Here is a 20,893-nt window from a genome sequence, read left to right as displayed (position 1 = left end):
GGGTGCCATCTTGGCGAGGACACAGGCACCCATCCTCCTCTCTGTTCCCCCCCCAACCCCACTTCCCTTTCCCCGTACCTCTGTAACGTTCATGGTGCAAGCAGCAACTCCCAAACTGTTGTGCCAGCGTCGGCTCTTTCTCCGACATCACTTCCTGGACCTGCGCCTAGGAAGTGACATTGGAGGAAGAGCAGAAGCTGGCACGACAGCAGCTTGGGGGTTGCTGCTCGTGCCAGGAATGTTACAGAGGTACGATGAAGAGAAGCGGCACGTGGCAGGAGGGGGTGGGGGAGGGGCACCACCGCCCTGGGTGTCTCTCACACTCACTACGCCACTGAGGAGACTGAATTTTTTTCCTTTAATGGGGGGGGGGGGGGATTATGGCAAATTGTTACACTGGTTGCATTTCTTATACTTCTGTTTGTTTGATCCATGTTTCAACATAACACTGATTTCTTGGGGTCTCGTGATATTTGCTTGTGAAGGCTGCAGTAATTCCACTGGCTACACAGTGTTAGGACCAAATATTAAATAATTCCACCCCCCACTTTTCCCTCTGTTTGCCTGTTACATAAGAACATAAGAATAGCCTTACCAAAGGTCAATCAAGCCCAGTAGCCCATTCTCCCTAGTACCTGGCCAAAACCCAAAGCGTAGCAACATTCCATTCAGAATCCTAATGAAGAGCAAGATTCTAGAACCCCAAAGTGTAACAAAAGATTCTGGAACCCCAAAGAGTAGCAACATTCCATTCAGAATCCTAAAGAAGAGCAAGATTCTAGAACCCCAAAGCGTAGCAACATTCCATTCAGAATCCTAAAGAAGAGCAAGATTCTAGAACCCCAAAGTGTAACAAAAGATTCTGGAACCCCAAAGAGTAGCAACATTCCATGCTACCGATCCAGGCAAGCAGTTGCATTCCCCATGCCTTTCTCAATAACAGACTATGGACTTTTCCTCCAGAAAATTTCCAAACTCTTCTTAAAGTCAGCTAAGCTTTCCGTACTTACCACAACCTCTGTAGGGAAAAATATTGTTATATTTTCCTGATTCATAGGCATCGACCTGAAAATTTGCTTGCTGTGGATTGACTAGTTTTGGAGAAAATGAGCATATGGCAAGACAAAATGAAACTAAGATATAATCTAAATAACTGCACCTTATCTATGAATTTTGCTCAACAATCATTCAACAATGACTATACATCAAACTTGTTTCCTTTTCGAAACAGGTCATAAGAATTGTCAGCTAGATCTTCATCTCAGGATCTAGCTGACAATTCTTATGACCTCTTTCGAAAAGGGAACAAGTTTGATGTATAGACAAAATGAAAAACATACTTTATTCCTAAAAAAAAAAAAAAAAAAAAAGTGAAGAAATGATACCATAAAACCTACCACTTAGAAACATTTCCAGGCAGAAAAGCTTGATCTTCTTTTGCCTCTCAATCAAATTGGGTGTGTTGGGCGAAGGGGCACAAGGGCCAGACCAGTACACCTTGCACTGACACAGACGAATGGCATAGATCGCGTGCCCACTGATCTCCAGGATCAAACCCCTGTCCATGACATCCAGCAGCTGGCTGGTAAACAGCTTCTGTTTCTCATTGGCTATCAGCTCGGGTCTGGGGAACCTCACTTGCTCCAAACTCATGGGCCCGAAGAGTTCTTCCTGGTCTGGCATGGGGCCAAGGTCGCCATAGAATATCCGACAACCCTGGGGGTTACTGACAGTCATTGTTTGCCCCATCTCCTTCCCTCGGTACTGAAACTGAATTTCTAAGTCTGTCACTAGAATGGAAAAAAAACCCACACATATGTATTATATAATTTAAACATTCTGGAATTTGTTTAGCGCCATCGTTGCTGCTCTTATAACGGTACAAATTATAATTCAACCAACACTATCCAGGACCTCAAATTCTGAGCACAGTCTTGATACTATAGCATGGTGCCTTGACGTCTGTGATCTCTCTCAGGACAAGAGAGCAATTTGCAAATTCATGCCACATGAATGAATGACCAGAGATCCTGCATCTCCCGCCACTTCTCACGCATCACGATTTCACCTAGCCAGTACATGATCCGTGGCAATAGGCCCATTCGTAACACAAAAAGAAACAATATTTTATATTCAAGTTAACCCCTAGCTAGTCAGTGGCTTGGCTTGTGCAAAAGACACATTTAACCCTTTCAGTTCTTCTGCCAGGCAATGATCTACTGAATAGTGAGCTCGGAGGAATGCAGAGGAGTACGGTATAAACGACAGCTCAATTGCAATTTTGCTTACGCTGCCATTACAATTTGGAATAATCTACCTGTCCACATTAGGATCGATATCAATTAAGGTTTCGTAAAAATCTGAAAACTTTTTTATATGACTTGTAATATTAATGTTACGATGATATTTTAATTATTGATCGTTTTTGCATTTTCCCATAGATTTTACGGCCTCTTTGAATGTAAATCACCTTGAACCTTTTTGGTATATAGTGTGATTAATAAATTGTGCATTAGATTAGAGGTCAATACAGACACAAGAAAGACTCCAGGGTAGACAGTATAACTTTCTGGTGTCCTAATGTAATCTAGACCAGTGGTTCCCAACCCTGCCTTGGAGGACCCCCAGGCTAATCGGGTTTTCAAGCTAGCCCTAATGAATATGCATGAGAGAGATTTGCATATAACAGAAGTGACAGGCATGCAAATCTGCTCCATGCATATTCATTAGGGCTAGCCTGAAAACTCGATTAGCCTGGTGGTCCTCCAGGACAAAGTTAGGAACCACTGATTTAGTACACATCCAAACCATCCTGATTCTTCTGAGACATGCTGGTTTAAGCAGTCTTTTCAAGTAAAAGGTCACCTTGTACAAAACACCTGGCTGAGGCAGCTATTGGGATTCACGATGCACAGCTGCTCAGTCTGTGGATTAATGATGACTTAGGACTTATGCAGTTCCTGCAATGTAGCAACTAAGGACAGGATCTTCACGAGATAACATTATGAATGACACCCTAATCTTCCAGGGGAGTGGTTTCTCACTGTAGAGATGCAATCAAATGCTCCCTAAGTAAAAATACAGCCACGATGGCTGAAATCAGTAGCATAGCAAGGGTAGGAGGCATACCCCACACTCTCCTCTCCACCCCCCCCAGTCCTTCCCCACCCCCCACCGCCACATTTGCACCCTGCCTTCCTCCCCGTACCTCTTTAAATCTCTGGCCTGCTGCGCACACCGGTGCTGGCTTTCCAGGAAGTGATTTCGGAGGGGAGCCAGGCCGCTGTGAGCAGCAGGCCAGAGAAGCTGCTCTCGCTGGTGAAGATTTAAAAAGATAAGGGGGGAAGGGAGGGTGCAAGCATAGCGTGGGGGATGGGGGGGCAGAGAGGTGCTGGCGCCCCCACTAAGATGGCACCTGGAGATGTCCACCCCCCTTCCCCATACTATGCCACTGGTTAAAATGTCTGTTCCACTTACCCAGATATGGTGAGACTTGGTCAACTGCTACAATCAGGAGACAACCAGTTAAGGCCAAGTTTCGGCAAGTGCCTCTTATCGGGTAAAAAGCATCTTCCTGAAAGTGTGGCACACTCTGAGCTACTATTTTGAGCTTGGTGTGCCATACTTTATCAGGCAGATGTTGTACCCTTGATGCAGGCAATTGCTGAAATGTGGTAATACCGGTTGTCTGTTGTTGCCTTCCTTTTTTTTTTTTTTTTTTTTGTAATTCTTTATTCATTTTTATAACTTACATCAAGTGCATCAAAAGGTATCAACCATTTTAACTTAAATATATCACTTGAAATTTCACAATTCATCATATTAAATAGAATTATCCCTTTCCCTCCCATCCTTTCAACATCTCATAACGCTTATACAATATAATAAAATCCCCCCTCCCCCCACCATGTTGTTGCCTTCTTGACCAGGTTGTACTTTCTTTTGCCTCATGGTTGACTTGCCTCTCCCTTTCCTATAACGTATTCCCCTTGTGGAAAAGAAGATTTGAGGACATAAGAAGAGCCTTACTGGGTCAGACCAATGGTCCACCAAGCCCAGTAGCCCGTTTTCACGGTGGCCAATCCAGGTCCCTAGTACCTGGCTAAAACCCAACGAGTAGCAACATTCCAAAATCCCAAAGAGTAACAAAAGATTCTAGAACCCCCAAAGAATATGAAGATTCCGGAATCCCAAAGAGTAGCAACATTCCATGCTACCGATCCCGGGCAAGCACATACTTACTTGGCAAAGAGCTGATCCACATTTCTGGCGAAGTAAAATAATCAATAGGGATGGGTGGTGGTGGAACCTCTTCCATCGTTAAAGGCTCATCCTTGGGCCAAACTGCTTCAGGGCTACAGGTTTCTACACTGGCGGGACCCATTGGGGAATCTGAGAAAACAAAATAGGAAACAAACAATTTTTGAAAACAGAACAAAATTTGAAAATCACACCCCATAACTACCAGTGGATTTGCCCACCCGATGGTGTTTAAATGTTTCTATACGAGGCTTTTGTTACAACAATTGCCAAAAAAAATGTGATTCATTGTACGCCAAATGTGAAAATTATTATTTTTATAAGGCATTAAGGCCCGTATTCGATAAACGGTGGCTAAGTTAAGTGCAAATGACCACTTTATGGCGGCTAAAGCCACTGCAGGTGTGGCTGTCAGAAGTGGCGTTTGGTGCCGTAAAGAGCCTCCGTAGGCATGATTTGCATCAAAGGCAACCCTTGAAAACCCTGGCCCGAAGGGATTGACACACGATCGGCAACTGCTTTTAAGGCGGCCAACAACAATGGCGCCATTTAGAGAATCTAGGCCTAACTGTTTTCATGACCTAATAGAAATGAGGGCGTTCAGAATTTGGCAAAGGAAATTATCCCATCTTCATCACAAATTAAGATATTCTGCTCCTACCCAATGGGCAGTCATGGATACGAACACAAGTCGTGCTCATTTTGAAAAAAATATTATATCATCTTCCAAATGGACTTTTTTGACACAGATTGGCATCTGCAGATTTGGGGCATTGGTTTTGAGTCACTGTTCAAAAACCATGTGAACATATTCCTCCCGGGCTCTGAACGAACAAATAGTAGGCCAGGTCAAAGTCCAGGACGTTGATCCACAGGCATGTTGCCCGACTGGTTCCACCAGAATCCTAGACATTTCTGGCCTGACTCATACAGCAATGCAACAGTGTAGCACAGAATTTGTTACCTGCACAAATAAACCTCCACCATCATACATGAGGACATCATCATCCTTAGTTGGCACCAGGAATGAGGTCGCTTGATGTTTCATTCTCCCACCATGAGTGACATTTGGAAACAGCTGGAAGCAAAGCAAAGCTTTGGGCTTCCTCATGCATTTTGTTTATTTTGGTGCACTGTTTTGGATAAGATCAGTACTTTGCTCTTCTCAAAAGGTAACTTCCTTCTTTGGGATTTGTTTAGAAATGGTTAGTTGTGCAGAGTTATTTTAATAATACCATATATACTCAGATATAAACTGATCTGAATATAAACCGAGGGGGGAAATTTGGGTTACCAGTCTCTAAAGACTGCTCACCTTCCCTCCCCATCAGCTATCTCCTAAGACTCAATAGTTCTCAACCTAACCTGGGGGACCCCTAGTCAGTCGGGTTTTGAGGATATCCATAGTAAATATGCATGAGACAGATTTGCATACCTGACACTTCCATTATATGCAAATCTCTCTCATTCATATTCATTAGGGATATCCTGAAAACCCAACCGGCTGGGAGGGTCCCCCAGGACAAGTTTGAGAACCACTGTCATAAGTCATTAAAACATCATAAAAAGATCTGTGAAGTACGATAAATATCCCAAAACTAACATATTCACCACAAGGCTCCTACATAGGAAAACACAACTACAGTGGAACCTTGGTTTACGAGCATAATTCGTTCCAGAAACAACCTCGTAAATCAAATTGCTCATATATCAAAGATAGTTTCCCCATAGGAAATAAGGGAAACTCGCTTGATTGGTTCCACCTCCCCCCCCCCACGAGGCCACCGGCACTGCTCCACCCCCCCACTCTACCCGGCATTGCTCCCCCCTGCAAATGCCCCCCCCCCCGAGAACTGGCATCACACCCTCATGCTGGAAGCGGGATCCCCCGTCTGCCCAAACAAGCCCCTTACCCCAACTGGCATCGGCATGCAGCACCAACTTCCAGGACATGCCGGTGCCAGTGAACGAAGATCCCGCCTTTTGCCCGGGCTGGGCCTTGAGCATCTGCACATGCTTAAGGCCTTCTGGTTCTCGTTCTCTCCGTGGCCCGTCCTCACAAGTGGCCAATCCAGGTCCCTAGTACCCTGGCCAAAACCCAAAGAGTAGCAACATTCCAGCATCTCAAAGAATAGCAAGATTCCAGAACCCCAATGAGAGCAATATTCCAGAGCCGAGATTGTGATGTCATAATGCCTCAGTCCACAGTGCCTCAGAGCCAACCTCACCGGTGATGTTGCAATGGCTTAACTGCCCTATACAAGGCTCACATAAGAATAGTCATACTGGGTCAGACCAAAGGTCCATCAAGCCCAGTTGCCCATTCTCACGGTGGCCAATCCAGGTCCCTAGTACCTGGCCAGAACCCAGCATCTCAAAGAAGAGCAAGATTCCAGAACCAGAGTAGCAATATTCCATGCTACCGATCCAGGGCAAGCAGTGGCTCTTCCCACATGTCTTTCTCAATAACAGACTATGGACTTTTCCTCCAGGAACTTGTCCAAACCTTTCTTAAAACCAGTTACGCTATCTGCTCTTACCACATCTTCTGGCAACGCGTTCCAGAGCTTAACTATTCTCCGAGTGAAAAAAAACTTCTTCCTATTGGTTTTAAAAGTATTTCTGTGTAACTTCAGTCTTTGTCATTTTTGACGGAGTGAAAAATCGATCCACTTGTACCCGTTCTACTCAACTCAGGGTTTTGTAGACTTACTTTAAACTGAAGGAAAACCGGAGTGAAATGAGGAAGATTCTCCCCTGGCTCAGAAACAGGAAAACTGGTTAGTTCTGACACTAAAGGAAAAGCATTTTTATCCTGTAGCACTTTACTAACCTTTGATATTCAGGTATGGAAATGTGTCCTGAATTGGAACGTGAGGCTGAGATTGATTTAATTCGTCGTCCTCGTCGTCTTCCAGGTCATTATCTCTCTCATCCCAGGGAGCTGATCCCGTAGAACCTAAGGGAAGAAAACAAACCACATTTATAAACATATAAAGAAAGCTTAATCACCAGACACCAATGGTCTCAAAAACTCAAACCCTTTGCAGGGCCACATTTTGGATTTGTCGGTACTTGGAGGGCCTCAGAAAAAAAATAGTTAATGTCTTATTAAAGAGTTTGAGGGGAACGGTTAATCTGCTGGCTGGGTTGGAGGGCAGAGGGGAGAACAGGACAATCAAGCCATTGTGACATCACTGAGGAGGTTGACTCTTATTGGTGGAATGAGGCATTATGACATCACAATCTCAGCTCTGATTCCCAAAGACAAGCAGGATGTCATGGATACAGTGGTCTCCAACTCAAACCCTTTGTAGGGCCACATTTTGCATTTGTAGGTCCTCGGTGGGCCTCAGAAAAAAAATAGTTAATGTCTTATTAAAGAAATGACAATTTTGCATGAGGTAAAACTCTTTCTAGTTGATAAATCTTTCCTTTTGGCTAAGTCTTAATAATAAGAACATAAGCAGTGCCTCTGCTGGGTCAGACCAGAAGTCCATCATGCCCAGCACTCCGCTCACGCGACAGTCCATCAGGTCCAGAACCTGTATAGTATTCTTCTATCTACACCCTTCTATCCCTTTTTCCTTCAGGAAATTATCTAATCCTTTCTTGAACCCCGATATCGTGCTCTGTCGTATCACACCCTCTGGAAGCTCATTCCAGGTGTCCACCACCCTTTGTAATTTATAGCTAAAGAGACATACGATCAAGAAACTGTTTTATTTTACTTTTGTGATTATGATAAACATACCGAGGTCCTCAAAATAGTACCTGGCGGGCCGCATGTGGCCCCTGGTCCACGAGTTTGAGACCACTGATATACACTATAGAGAAACGTGTTCAGTTTATTTGATCTTTCAGTAGAAGAGGGAAAGAGGCAAAGACATGCTTTGATTTCAATTATTAATTTGGATTCACAACTCATTTTATTATTATTTTTTTTTTTTAATTCAATTTTCTCTACCATTCTCCCCGGGGAGTTCAGAACGGTTTACATGAATTTATTCAGGTACTCAAGCATTTTCCCCTGTCTGTCCTGGTGGGCTCACAATCTATCTAATGTACCTGGGGCAATGGGGGGAGGGTTAAGTGACTTGCCCAGGGTTACAAGGAGCAATGTGGGTTTGAACCCACAACCTCAGGGTGCTGAAGCTGTCGCTTTAACCACTGTCCCACTCTAGAAATCAAAATGTAGTCAAAGTGAGCCAAGTAAAGGGCAATCAAGCCCATTGTGACATCACTGAGGAGGTTGGCTCTTATTGGTGGAATGAGGCATTATGATGTCACAATACCAGCTTTGCTTATCAGAGGCTGAAACTTTTCACACTATTTATTTATTCAATTTTCTATACCGTTCTCCCAGGGGAGCTCAGAACGGTTTACATGAATTTATTCAGGTACTCAAGCATTTTCCCTGTCTGACCTGATGGGCTCACAAACCTGGGGCAATGGGGGGATTAAGGGACTTGCCCAAGGTCACCAGGAGCAGTGAGGATTTGAACCCACACCTCAGGGTGCTGAGGCTGTAGCTTTAACTACTGCGCCACAGTTTTGCCCATCTAGGGCTCACCCCAAACTATAGCTACACGATGCAGGGTTCCACATAAGTCACCAACCAGGTGTCATCACTGAGTCCACTGGGACAAATAGGAAAACTGCTCATAAACCACCTTATTTATTTAAAAAATTTCTATACCGTTTTATATCAAAACGGTTTACAAAATGGTTACATACATAAAATATTAAAGCAAATCAGGACAAGCAGAAACAGACAGAATTAATTCTTACAACAATAAAAATCAATATTCAAAGAAATGCATCAACAAATAGTTGTGTGTTTAACCGTTTTCTGAATGATCACTGCATTTCCGAATTTGGCCAACAAGGGTGTTCCACAATTTTACTCCTGCACATGAAAAGTCATTGCACTGGCTTCTGTATATTTTGGATTGACATTTGTTTTCGACAATGCAGAATTTTCCGAACGCAATGATCTTAAAGAATTCTGGGATTGCGCCATATACAAAGTGACGACAGATCACAATTGCTTTGTATTGGATTCTAAACACAACTGGCAACCAATGCAGTTGTCGAAGATATGGCGTAATGTGCTCATATCGTGATGTTCCTGTTATCAATCTAGCCACGGCATTCTGTACCACCATGATATCTGCGGGGAAAAGGTGGTATATCAAATAAAAGGTGACCATAACCCTAAAACCATCCATAGATTCCCCACGATTTCCCCACTGTTTTATCACATCCCTTCTCACAAATAACCCAAACCTGAACATATTAAATACTTGGTCCTCCTCATTATATTAAATAAGTATCATAATAATAATACAATGACTTCACCCAGCTACTCTTTGCCTTAGTCTTCTCCTGCACGGACTACTGCAATGTGCTATTCAATGGTCTCACGGCAAAGAACATACGACGTCTCCAGCGTGTACAAAATGCAGTGATCAGGCTTCCAAAAAACCTCTGTGCCCACGACCCTGCCTGTAGCCAAATGTTATGTCCTCAAGGGCCTGATGCTTGGGTTCAAATCTTTGCACAGCATGGCTATGCTTCTTCTGTACGTGCCGAACAGGTGAAATACGCCTCAGAACGCCCCCTCCTGGTCATGCCCCTTAACTGCAAACCATCAAATGACATTCCTACTCCCATTTCATACCGAGCCACTGGAATCGACTGCCCTTGAAGGACTCCTCAACTTTAGGAAAGCAATACAAACCTACCTCTTCACCTAACTCCCCTGCCCATGACCGCTAAATTACAAAGAAATGTATACTGGTACCAGATCCCAGGAAAACTTGTATTGGAAAATCCTGTACGGCAACTGTGGCAAATCGTAACCTGTTAACTGTATATTATGCATGTTTAACCTGTAACCTGAAATGTGCAAGTATAGAGTGGAATTGTCCGAATCTGAATGATGTCCACAAAAATACAAATGTCCCTTAACTCATCTGATGGTGCAAATGCCTTTGTTCGTCCAGTAACTCAATGACTCGACATGTACATGTTTCAGCCAAACAGGCCTGCCTCAGGAGCCCTGAGATTCTTCAAAGTTGGATCAGATGTTATTCCTCATGACAATACCATAGAATGAGAGCTCCTGCCACAGTGCTCGGAGCCAAACAACGTACCCGGTGTTCTGGAAATGTGTTAACCCGTTCTGAGCTCTTTGGGGAAAACGAGACAGAAAACCAATTAAATAAATAAAAAAAGGGTAAAGGCTGAAATGGAACATCCAGTCTGCCCAGTGAGATGGTTAGGGTTACCTCCCCCACTTCCATGCCTGTTCAATATATTTATTAACGACCTGGAGGCAGGAACAAAATGTGAGGTTATTAAATTTGCAGATGACACCAAGCTATATAGCAAGGTCAATAACATGGAGGACTGCGAAGATCTCCAAAAAGATCTGACAACACTGGAAAAATGGGCCAAAAAGTGGCAAATGAGCTTCAACATAGGGAAATGCAAGGTCATGCATATAGGGAAAAAGAACCCGATGTTCACTTACAAAATGGGGGGATCACCGCTAGGGGTGAGCAACCTTGAAAGAGACCTGGGAGTGATGGTAGACACAACATTAAAGGCGTCGGCGCAGTGCGCCACAGCCTCAAGGAAAGCAAACAAAATGTTGGGTATCATTAAGAAGGGTATCACGACCAGGACGAAGTAAGTCATCCTGCCACTGTATCATGCAATGGTGCGCCCGCACCTGGAGTACTGTGTTCAGTACTGGCCGCCGTACCTCAAGAAGGACATGGCGGTACTTGAGAAAGTCCAGAGAAGAGCAACTAAGCTAATAAAGGGCATGGAGGACCTCTCATATACTGACAGACTGAAAAAGCTGGGGCTTTTCTCCCTGGAAAAGCGGAGACTTAGAGGAGACATGATAGAAACCTTCAAGATCATGAAGGGTGTAGAAAAAATAGACAAGGACAGATTTTTCAAATTATGGGGAACCACAAGTACAAGGGGGCACTCATAGAAATTGAAAGGGGAGAGGTTTAGAACAAACGCCAGGAAGTTCTTTTTCATACAGAGGGTGGTGGATACATGGAACGCGCTACCGGAGGATGTGATAAACAGGAGCATGCTACAGGGCTTCAAAGAAGCTTTGGATAGGTACTTGGAGGACAAAGGGATTGAGGGGTACAGATAAGAGTAGAGGTAGATTATAGGGACAGGATTAGAGGTAAGTTATAAAATTAGTCAGGGACCACTGTTCAGGCAAAAGGCCTGATGGGCCACCACGGGAGCGGACCGCTGGGCAAGATGGACCTCTATTTTAAGCTGATGCACTCAATACTTGGTTTCTATTCTGATGTTCTTTAAGGGGTCTTCTTTGTTTATGCCTTTTCTTTCTGGGTTATAGCAACGCTTTTGTCTCTGCCCTTTCCATTGGGAGGTGATTCCAGGCAGCCACCCTTCTTCCCACACAAAAAATATTTCTAAGTATTTGAATTTACCCATATTGTGCTCCCTGGTTCTACAAATTCCTTGCTTTTGGAACATGTTCATTTCTTGTGTACCAACGTGTTTCAAACATTTTTAAGATCTATAATCTCTCTTTTGCCCCTCCTCCCCTCTGGGGTATACATCTTTATGGCAAGTCTCATCTCGTACATCTTCTGGTGCAGATCACACATCATTTCCACTGCTATGCTCTGGACTGCTTCCAGTCGCTTTATGACCTCAGTTGAAATATGGCCTCCAACTTGAACATAATATTCCAGGTGAGGCCCCATCAATGATCTGCATATTATCACCACCTGCTCTTTTCCACACTTCTCTATGAAAAAGTCCGAGAGGTGCTGGCCTGCTATGTAGTAAGAGCAGATAGCGTAGCTGGTTTTAAGAAAGGTCTGGACAATTTCCTGGAGGAAGAAGTCCATAGTCTGTTATTGAGAAAGACATGGGGGGAAGCCACTGCTTGCCCTGGATCGGTAGCATGGAATGTTGATACTCTTTGGGGTTCTAGAATCTTTTGTTACTCTTTGGGATTCTGGAATGTTGCTACTCCTTGGGGATTCCGCATGGAATGTTGATACTCTTTGGGATTCCGGAATCTTGCTATTTTTTAGAACAGTTACCATTGAAATATTCTATAGCAGGGGTGTCAAAGTCCTTCCTCAAGAGCCGCAATCCAGTTGGGTTTTCAGGATTTCCCCAATGAATATGCATGAGATCTATTTCCATGCACTGCTTTCATTGTATGCTAATAGGTCTCATGCATATTCATTGGGGAAATCCTGAAAACCGACTGGATTGCGGCCCTCGAGGAGGGACTTTGACACCCCTGTTCTATAGTAATGGTGCATGAAAGAAACAGAACAAAACAGGGGAAAACAAAACCACAAACACAAATACAAAGCAACCAGAATGGAATTGTCCAGATCAGAATGATGCGCACTACAAAAGTGTCCTCCAACTCATCTGATAAAATGAAGATCTTTATTCCTCCAGTGTCACAATGGTACATTCAAACAACTATATGTCTCAATGACTCGACATGTACATGTTATCTGCCTCAGGAGTCTTGAGGAACACGAATGATGATATATGAAGATTGCTACCACTCACATAGATTTAACCAAAATTTAGATAAGGAATATCATATATTGAGAATTGTTAGCAACTTGCTACTACGAAACAGACATTTGGACCAATAAATGAAGCAGCTCCAACCGAAGAACCAGACAGAATCAAACTACAGTAAAATCTCGTTATAACGGACTTCAAGGGACCTGGAAAAATGGTCTGTTATATCCAAAGTTGCATTTTTAAAAAAAAAAAAACTTTATTTAGGGCAACTTGAAACAACGTCAATCGATGATCAACAATCACTGCACCAGTATATCGGCAAAATCAATAGCAAAACTCAGCAAAACATTGGTATGACACAAAATGATTACAATATGTGAAAAATCCAAAATATATCAACAATAAACACTTTCACATAGATTTCGTGGAAGGCAAAAAAACATCTCTTACGAGGCTTACTTTTTTCCCCCTAACCTACTGTGTTTCCCCTCTCCCTCCCATTTTAATTTTTATCTTGATGTTACGATGTACTTCCTGCCCCCTTATCCTCTTGGTGTCATGTTAGTTATTTATGTACTGTTTATAAAATCCTTTTTAATTTTTTATAATACTGTTTTTATTGATATAAAGCATTTTATTGTAAACCGTTTGATATATATATATGATAGACGGTATATCAAGAAACCAATAAACACTACAATATGAGCTAAAAAAAGCCCCCACGGGGAGGAAATGTCTCAGACAAAGCCCTCCCACCGCCACAGCAGTGGCCAATTTTAAGAGTGTGACCATTTTACCATTAACTTCACCATTTATTTATTTACGACACAATATAGAGCTACGGCGGTCTCCACAGGAGGTTTTTATGTCGATGAGGTTCTCCACCTGAACACCTTGGCCACTGCTGTGGCGGTGGGAGGGCTTTGTCCGAGGCTTTTCCTCCCCGTGGGGGCTTTTCTTTTTTTTTTTTTAGCTCATATTGTAGTGTGTTTTTTGCCTTCCACTAAACCTACGTGAAAGTGTTTATTGTTGACAAAATGATTGCAAACCAGAACACTGTACTGGAAAGAAAAATATTCTGTCATTTTTTTTCTGGGCTGCATTTTGATATTATATCACTGGCATGCCACGTGCCTTGTAGGCGGAGCCTGCATGTACGTTATAGCCGAATAAAACTACAGCTAAAAGCGGCTCTGGGGACCAAAATAGTTGTCCGGTATATCTGAAAATCCGTTATATGCGAGTCCGCTATATCCGATGATTTTCTGTATGTTTATAATGGCGCTCAGCCGGAAGCAGTGGACCTTGTCCGCTATAGGCGAGGTTCTGTTATAAGCGAGTCTGTTATAACGAGATTATACTGTATCTTAGTATGCCAACACCACTTATAAGAAAAAGCAGCCAACAAACAAGTTTCCAGACGACCCACGGGTTTTTATTTGCTCAGCTTGATATAAAATAAATGGCTCTTACCAGGGTTAATGAATGACACTTGGGATTGTGGGATATCACAGACTTCATAAATCTTGACTGGATTCATGGGTACCTCCTTGGTCCCATCGTACCTCAGGTTGAACTCCCGGCTCTTGTTCAGTGCACACCGCAGCTGGGCTTTCCACTTGGCGGGGTCGGGATCATCTCCTCCTTCTTGGTACTTCCCCGTTTCCACGGCCCATGCCTGAAGACAAAGCACATGTTTGGCAATGTTCATATCCCATGCTGGGTCACCCTTGGCCTATGTGGCTGAAAACCAGCTTGTTCTTAAGAGCATGCTTCAGCCAACTACCACACCTCAATGATTTTAAGAGGCTTTGTTAAAAGTTGCAGGCTAGTAGACTGCAATCCTCAAGGACTAGAGATGGCCAATGAGTTTAAATTTTAGGATATCTACACTGAACACTCAAGATACACATCTGGTCCAAAAATCACCTAAATTTAATGCCAAGTTCATATTTTCTCCCAATGAATGTTTAGGTATTTTTAAAAAAATGTATTCATACAGGAAGTCCGTTATACTTTGCCAAAAGGAGCCAGCAAACTCTTGTAGATAGAGGACCCTGAAACCCAACAGTTACACACGTGAAGCCCCTGCTTCACATTTTCATATTCCTACCATTTCTACTTTCAAAGTCATATTGCCAATACAGATTTCGGTACAGTTCCCCTTAACTGTATCCATGACATCCTGTTTGTTTGTCTTGTCTGCTTATTCGAGCAAGAACTGTCTCCGTCGTGACTCTTTACAGCGCTGCGTATGTCTGGTAGCGCTATTGTGTGTGTACACTATAATAAACATGCACACACACACACACACACACTTTGAGAAGGGCGCTTTTTCTTCACCTTGAAGATAGTATTCTCCTCCTCGTGCTGAGGGCTGTGTCGTGTTGCGTGCTTCCAGGGGATCTGAAAACGCTTGGCCTCTCTGTTGAGCCATATGAGGCCAGGATACATGCCACTGTCCACCTGGGCTACCAGCCAGGGCTTGAGCCTAACCCTGCGTGGATGCAAAGCCATGATCTAAAAAAAAAAAAAAAAAAAAAGACACACACACAATATAAAGGGTGGTCCAGAAAATCTCTTAATGAACTAAATTAAGAACAGTATTTCAAGAGCTAACTGGATTTAAACTCCCCAATAAGGTATTTTACATAATAACATAAGAACCGCCATCTCCGGATCAGACCTTCGGTCCATCAAGTCCGGCGATCCGCACACGCGGAGGCCCAGGCAGGTGTACACCTAGCGTAATTTTAGTCACCCATATCCCTCTATGCCTCTCGTAAGGAGATGTGCGTCTAGTTTGCTTTTAAATCCTAGAATGGTGGATTCCGCAATAACCTCCTCTGGGAGAGTATTCCAGGGCGACCCGGGGGGGGGGGGGAAAGAGAAATGCTGCTGTATCACAGGGGGAGGTAAAAGGAAGGGAGCAGGGCTACTGCTGGACAGGGGGGAGGTCAATGGGAGAAGGGCTACTGCTGGACAGGGGAAGCAGGGAAGGGTTCCTACTGGACAAGGGGGAGAGACAAAAAGAAATAAAGACAGACAGACAGCAGGCAGGAAAGACAGACAGACAGACAGGGGGCCAGGGAGAGAGACAGAAATAAAGACAGACATAAAGGGGGCAGGGAGAAAGAAAGAAAGACAGACATACAGAAAGAAAGAAATGCCTAAGTCTACACATCTATTCTAGTACCCGTTAATGTAACAGGCAAAAAAACTAGTAATACAATGCACTGGAAAAAAATCCCTTTATTTCACAGCAATGAATGATACACGTATTTAGTGTATACACACTAGGATAGACGTGTCAGTCTATGATCAACCACAAATGGGTCGATGCACACAGAAGAGCCTCAGATACTATGTATGAAATTACTGCTCTGTGCTTCACATTCCAGTCTAGATTCCACCCTAATGGCATAATTCAGGACTTCAGAACATTCATTTGCCTTAATCATAGGCTATTTATACCTTATGCTAATAAGGGCAAATAGCTGCACCCTGTCAAAAATAACAACATCTCCCAATAAGGCCTAAAAATAAAGCGAGGTAATTATGTCCAGAATTCACTTGAAGCTTATAATTTGAGGCTGATTTCTGGGCTACAATGTTCCCTCTAATTTTTGACAAGCTGTATGTGCACAAAAATTTCTTTTTAAAAGTCGAAATAAACTTTCGACCCTGTGAGCCAGGCGTAGCTCAGCAACTCTAACGCAAATAATATCAGGGTTTCAAAAGTGACATTTACAATACTACATCAAGCTCTTTTAGCATATTATTTGTTTTGGAGGACTTCAAATACAGTGGTGCCTCACACAACGAACTTAATCCGTTCCAGGAGCAAGTTTGTTATGTGAAACGTTCGTTGTGTGAAACGCGTTTTCCCATAAGAATACATGTAAAAGAAAATAATTCGTTCTGCAGCCCTACATTTCCCTCCCTCCACCTCACCTTATATGCAGAGTTTGCCAGCTTTCTTTTTCACCCAGCCGCACGCTTTCAAAAAGCTGTGCACGCGCAGCTGCTGGAGTTGATCAATGTTCTCCTCTCCTGCAACTTCCGGTTTCCGGTTGCGTCAGAGGAGAAGATTGAACAACAGAGCATGCGCGCATGTGCTGCTCTTTGAAAGTGTGTGGCTGGCCGAAAAAGAAAGCCGGAAAACTCGGCATCTAAGGTAAGGTGGAGGGAGATGATGGAACACTGCATTCAGACAGGAGGGTGCTGCTGTTCCCGGCTTCGGCGAGAGTAGTTCCGCCCCCCCCCGGGCCCCTCGGGCGACTTCGTTGTGTGAAACGAAGTTCGTTATAGGGAGCAAGACAAAAAGTTCGTTATGCGCAGCGTTCGCTGTACGAGGCGTCCGTTATGCGAGGCACCACTGTAGTTCAGTTTTTCTGTGCTGCTTTATAGCACCTCATTAATCCCCCCCCCCCCATTTAATAAACCGCGATAGCAGTGAGCGCAGGGAGCTGCCGCCGAATGCTCCGTGTGGCTCCTGACGCTCATAGGAGCAGCACGGAGCATTCTACCTACCTAGCATGTGCTAAGCTTTAGTATAAGGGTCCCTAGGACTGTTGTATACTGGGACAGGTTGTGAATGAGATCGGCCACGAATCTGCGTTTCCCCTGTGCACCTGCATCCAGGATACAAGACAAGACAAGATTCTGGTTAAGAGCTATTAGGCTTTTGTTCTCTCAGGGATTCCGCAGCTGGCATTGTTCTCGTTGCAGGTTTACGGGTCTTTGTTGCAGGTTTCTCGAGACCCGGAAACCTGCCAACAAGCACAATGCCAGCTGCAGAAACCCCAAGTGAACATCTAACCCAGCTCTACGGGAAAAACATCTTTAAACCTACCAGGGACTTTTTTTTTCCCTTTCTATGGACTTTCCCGCCAAAATTCAAATTTCCGACCAACTGACTTTCCCGCCAAAATTCAAATTGGTGGACTGCCCTGTTCCCAATCAGGTCAGTGAATCCATTATTTCCAAAGTCACACTGTAGACTTCAGAGCTACCCTTAAGAAAGCCACAGCATTGGGGGGGGGGGGGGGGCTGAAACGTCGGTTTCTACCTGACAAAGATGCACCAAGACCCGGAAACCTGCAACAAGCAGCTATTAGACTTGTCTTCCACTTTCTCTAAATAAAATTTAAATGTAAAAAAAAAAAACCACACACACACATAAAGGCAGACCTGGATATGCGTAGGTTCTGAAAATGACTCCATAATTGTTTGACCTCTTATGCAAGACACCATTCTGAAACGTAGTTAAGTGACGTCAGAGAAAGACCAATATTTTCCATAGGTTTTTTTTTTTTGTTTCCCTTAGTTAAGCAACTCGAATCATGCCTCCTGGAAGTTCAGGAACAACTCATCTCCAAGTCATTCCCAGAGGTATTCAACCCACCCAGAACAAGCAGTCACAGGTAATGGATTCTCAGCAGGATGTGTCAGGCAAACAGAGAAATGAGAAGGACCGATGTGCACATAGATATATGCACACCTGGCCAACCCCACACCGCCAGGACAAAATATATATTCTACTGCTTCTTAGACAGGAAACAAATAACACAACTACAAGTTAAGTTAGACGTGTAAATGTTAGGCTCCAAATGAAGAGTCTGAAAGCCCCAAAGACCCATAGAAAAACACAATTCTTATCAATGTATTTTGATACCTTAACCCCCCCCAAAAAAAATAAAAAAAAAAAACCAACAACAAACCATGAGGGTTTGAATCAACCCATATCCTTTCTTTTAATATTGTGGGGGGGAGATGGTTTAATGCCATTGGCAACCCATGCTGAACATTTGGTGGTAATTTTAAGATACTGAGCCATGGTCAGAATGAAATGTTGCTATGCTTTGGAATTCCGCATGAGACTTTGCTACTTTTTGGGGTTCCGAATTCCTTTGTTACACTTTGGGATTCTGGAATCTTGCTCTTCTTCAGAATTCTGAATGAAATGTTGCTATGCTTTGGAATTCCGCATGAAACTTTGCTACTCTTTGGGGTTCCAGATTCTTTTGTTATTCTTTGGAATTCTGGATTCTTGCTCTTCTTCAGAATTCTGAATGAAATGTTGCTATGCTTTGGAATTCCGCATGAAACTGTGCTACTCTTTGGGGTTCCGGATTCCTTTGTTACACTTTGGGATTCTGGAATCTTGCTCTTCTTCAGAATTCTGAATGAAATGTTGCTATGCTTTGGAATTCCGCATGAAACTTTGCTACTCTTTGGGGTTCCAGATTCTTTTGTTATTCTTTGGAATTCTGGATTCTTGCTCTTCTTCAGAATTCTGAATGAAATGTTGCTATGCTTTGGAATTCCGCATGAAACTTTGCTACTCTTTGGGGTTCCAGATTCTTTTGTTATTCTTTGGAATTCTGGATTCTTGCTCTTCTTCAGAATTCTGAATGAAATGTTGCTATGCTTTGGAATTCCGCATGAAACTGTGCTACTCTTTGGGGTTCCGGATTCCTTTGTTACACTTTGGGATTCTGGAATCTTGCTCTTCTTCAGAATTCTGAATGAAATGTTGCTATGCTTTGGAATTCCACATGAAACTTTGCTACTCTTTGGGGTTCCAGATTCTTTTGTTACACTTTGGAATTCTGGAATCTTGCTCTTCTTCAGAATTCTGAATGAAATGTTGCTACTCTTTGGGTTTTGGCCAGGTACTAGTGATCTGGATTGGCCCCCATGAGAGCGGGCTACTGGGCTTGATGGACCATTGGTCTGACCCAGTAAGACTGTTCTTATGTTCTTATACTATTAAACTATTATTAAAGGTGCTGGCTGTATTGACATTCAGTTATCAATAATTTGGTTACAGTTTCTATGCATGGCAGCAGATTATATCACATAGTCAGTCACCTGATCCCCAGGATGAGCTCCGGGAAATGCAAGGGGCATTGCTGGCCAAATGGAGCAAAACGAGCATCTCTTGAAGAGGGTAAAGAGCCACCCACATAGCAGACAGATATTTACAAACACAACCTTGAATTGTATGATAAGGGAAATAATTTTAATCATGGAGCCTATTCTTATTATGTGTGTGTACATGCACAGAAATATTTAATATTTTAACGTAAGTGGGCCGAAATTCAGTCAGAGCAGCTGGTGGTATTTAATAAAGAACATATTCAGTGGCACTAAATGCATTAGAGGCTGCTGTGTGTACAGCTATGATATTCAGTCACTATGTATGGCTGTGCAATTTGATTTAGGGAACCCTCTGTTCTGACTTAAATTAAACCTCTCAGCTATTTGGATAGTGCTGAAATATTTAGAGATAATTTTCAGCATCATTATCCACATAGTGCGGTTGAAAATTCACAGAGAAGTGATGATGTCCAATTATACCCTTCGACAGGATTGCTCCAGGAGAGCTGCTATTGGAGTGATCATAATTATTGCTTAATCATCAAAAACCTAGGAACCCCTGGGGCTTTGAGAAGTACAAGGCTAAAGATTTGTCTAGCGTGTTTTTTGTTGGTTTTTTTTTTTTTATCTTTTTTGATTTCCAAATATTGACACATGTAACTGAACATATAACAAATCAAGAAAAGCACTTTGAACTTACAAATATTAAAAAGCAATCATTCCCCCCCACTTAATTAATCAAAAATACAAATGCATATAATCTTCCAATAACCTGGTTTTAATTAAAATAGTAGTGCATTCCCACCCTGGATGTGTAAGGAAATCAAACAAAAATTAAAGAGAAATGACAACTATATAGAAGTAATAAAAGATGCCAATGGGCCCCACACCAAGTTAAATACATTCCTATGCCCCAATATCTCAGCATTCATTTTTTCATATTTGTAGCTGGAGCATAAGTTTGCCCAACAGAAAGGGAAGTTAAGGCAATCATAGTTCTTCCAATTACATGTTATCATCTGCATGGCTATTCCCGTCATAATTAAGAAAAGTCGGCATTTATAACGATCCATAGGGGGTTTAACATGTAATAGTGTTCCACATATTATGACTTCATAAGTCAATGGGATTGATGACTCAAGTACAACATTAATTTGACCCCTCCATATCGACTTCCAAA

General features: G+C 42.9%; 1 protein-coding gene across 2 annotated transcripts in view; it reads right to left on the bottom strand.

Moving 5' to 3' along the window:
- IRF6 (interferon regulatory factor 6) overlaps positions 1-20,893 on the bottom strand; it is a 30,891-nt gene that overhangs the window by 4,709 nt on the left and 5,289 nt on the right. For both annotated transcript variants that reach the window (XM_033917721.1, XM_033917720.1), the window contains exons 2-6: positions 15,172-15,348; positions 14,302-14,506; positions 7,094-7,219; positions 4,243-4,392; positions 1,398-1,790 (exon numbers count right to left, since the gene is read on the bottom strand). In XM_033917721.1, coding sequence (XP_033773612.1) covers positions 1,398-1,790; positions 4,243-4,392; positions 7,094-7,219; positions 14,302-14,506; positions 15,172-15,345 — 1,048 coding nt within the window. In that variant the 5' untranslated portion in view covers positions 15,346-15,348. The remainder of the gene's footprint in view (positions 1-1,397; positions 1,791-4,242; positions 4,393-7,093; positions 7,220-14,301; positions 14,507-15,171; positions 15,349-20,893) is intronic.

Source organism: Geotrypetes seraphini, chromosome 13 (assembly GCF_902459505.1).
Source record: "Geotrypetes seraphini chromosome 13, aGeoSer1.1, whole genome shotgun sequence".
Classification (NCBI taxonomy): Eukaryota; Metazoa; Chordata; class Amphibia; order Gymnophiona; family Dermophiidae; genus Geotrypetes; species Geotrypetes seraphini.
The sequence above is the reverse complement of the archived record's forward strand: the minus strand, read 5'-3'. Positions and strand labels throughout refer to the sequence as shown.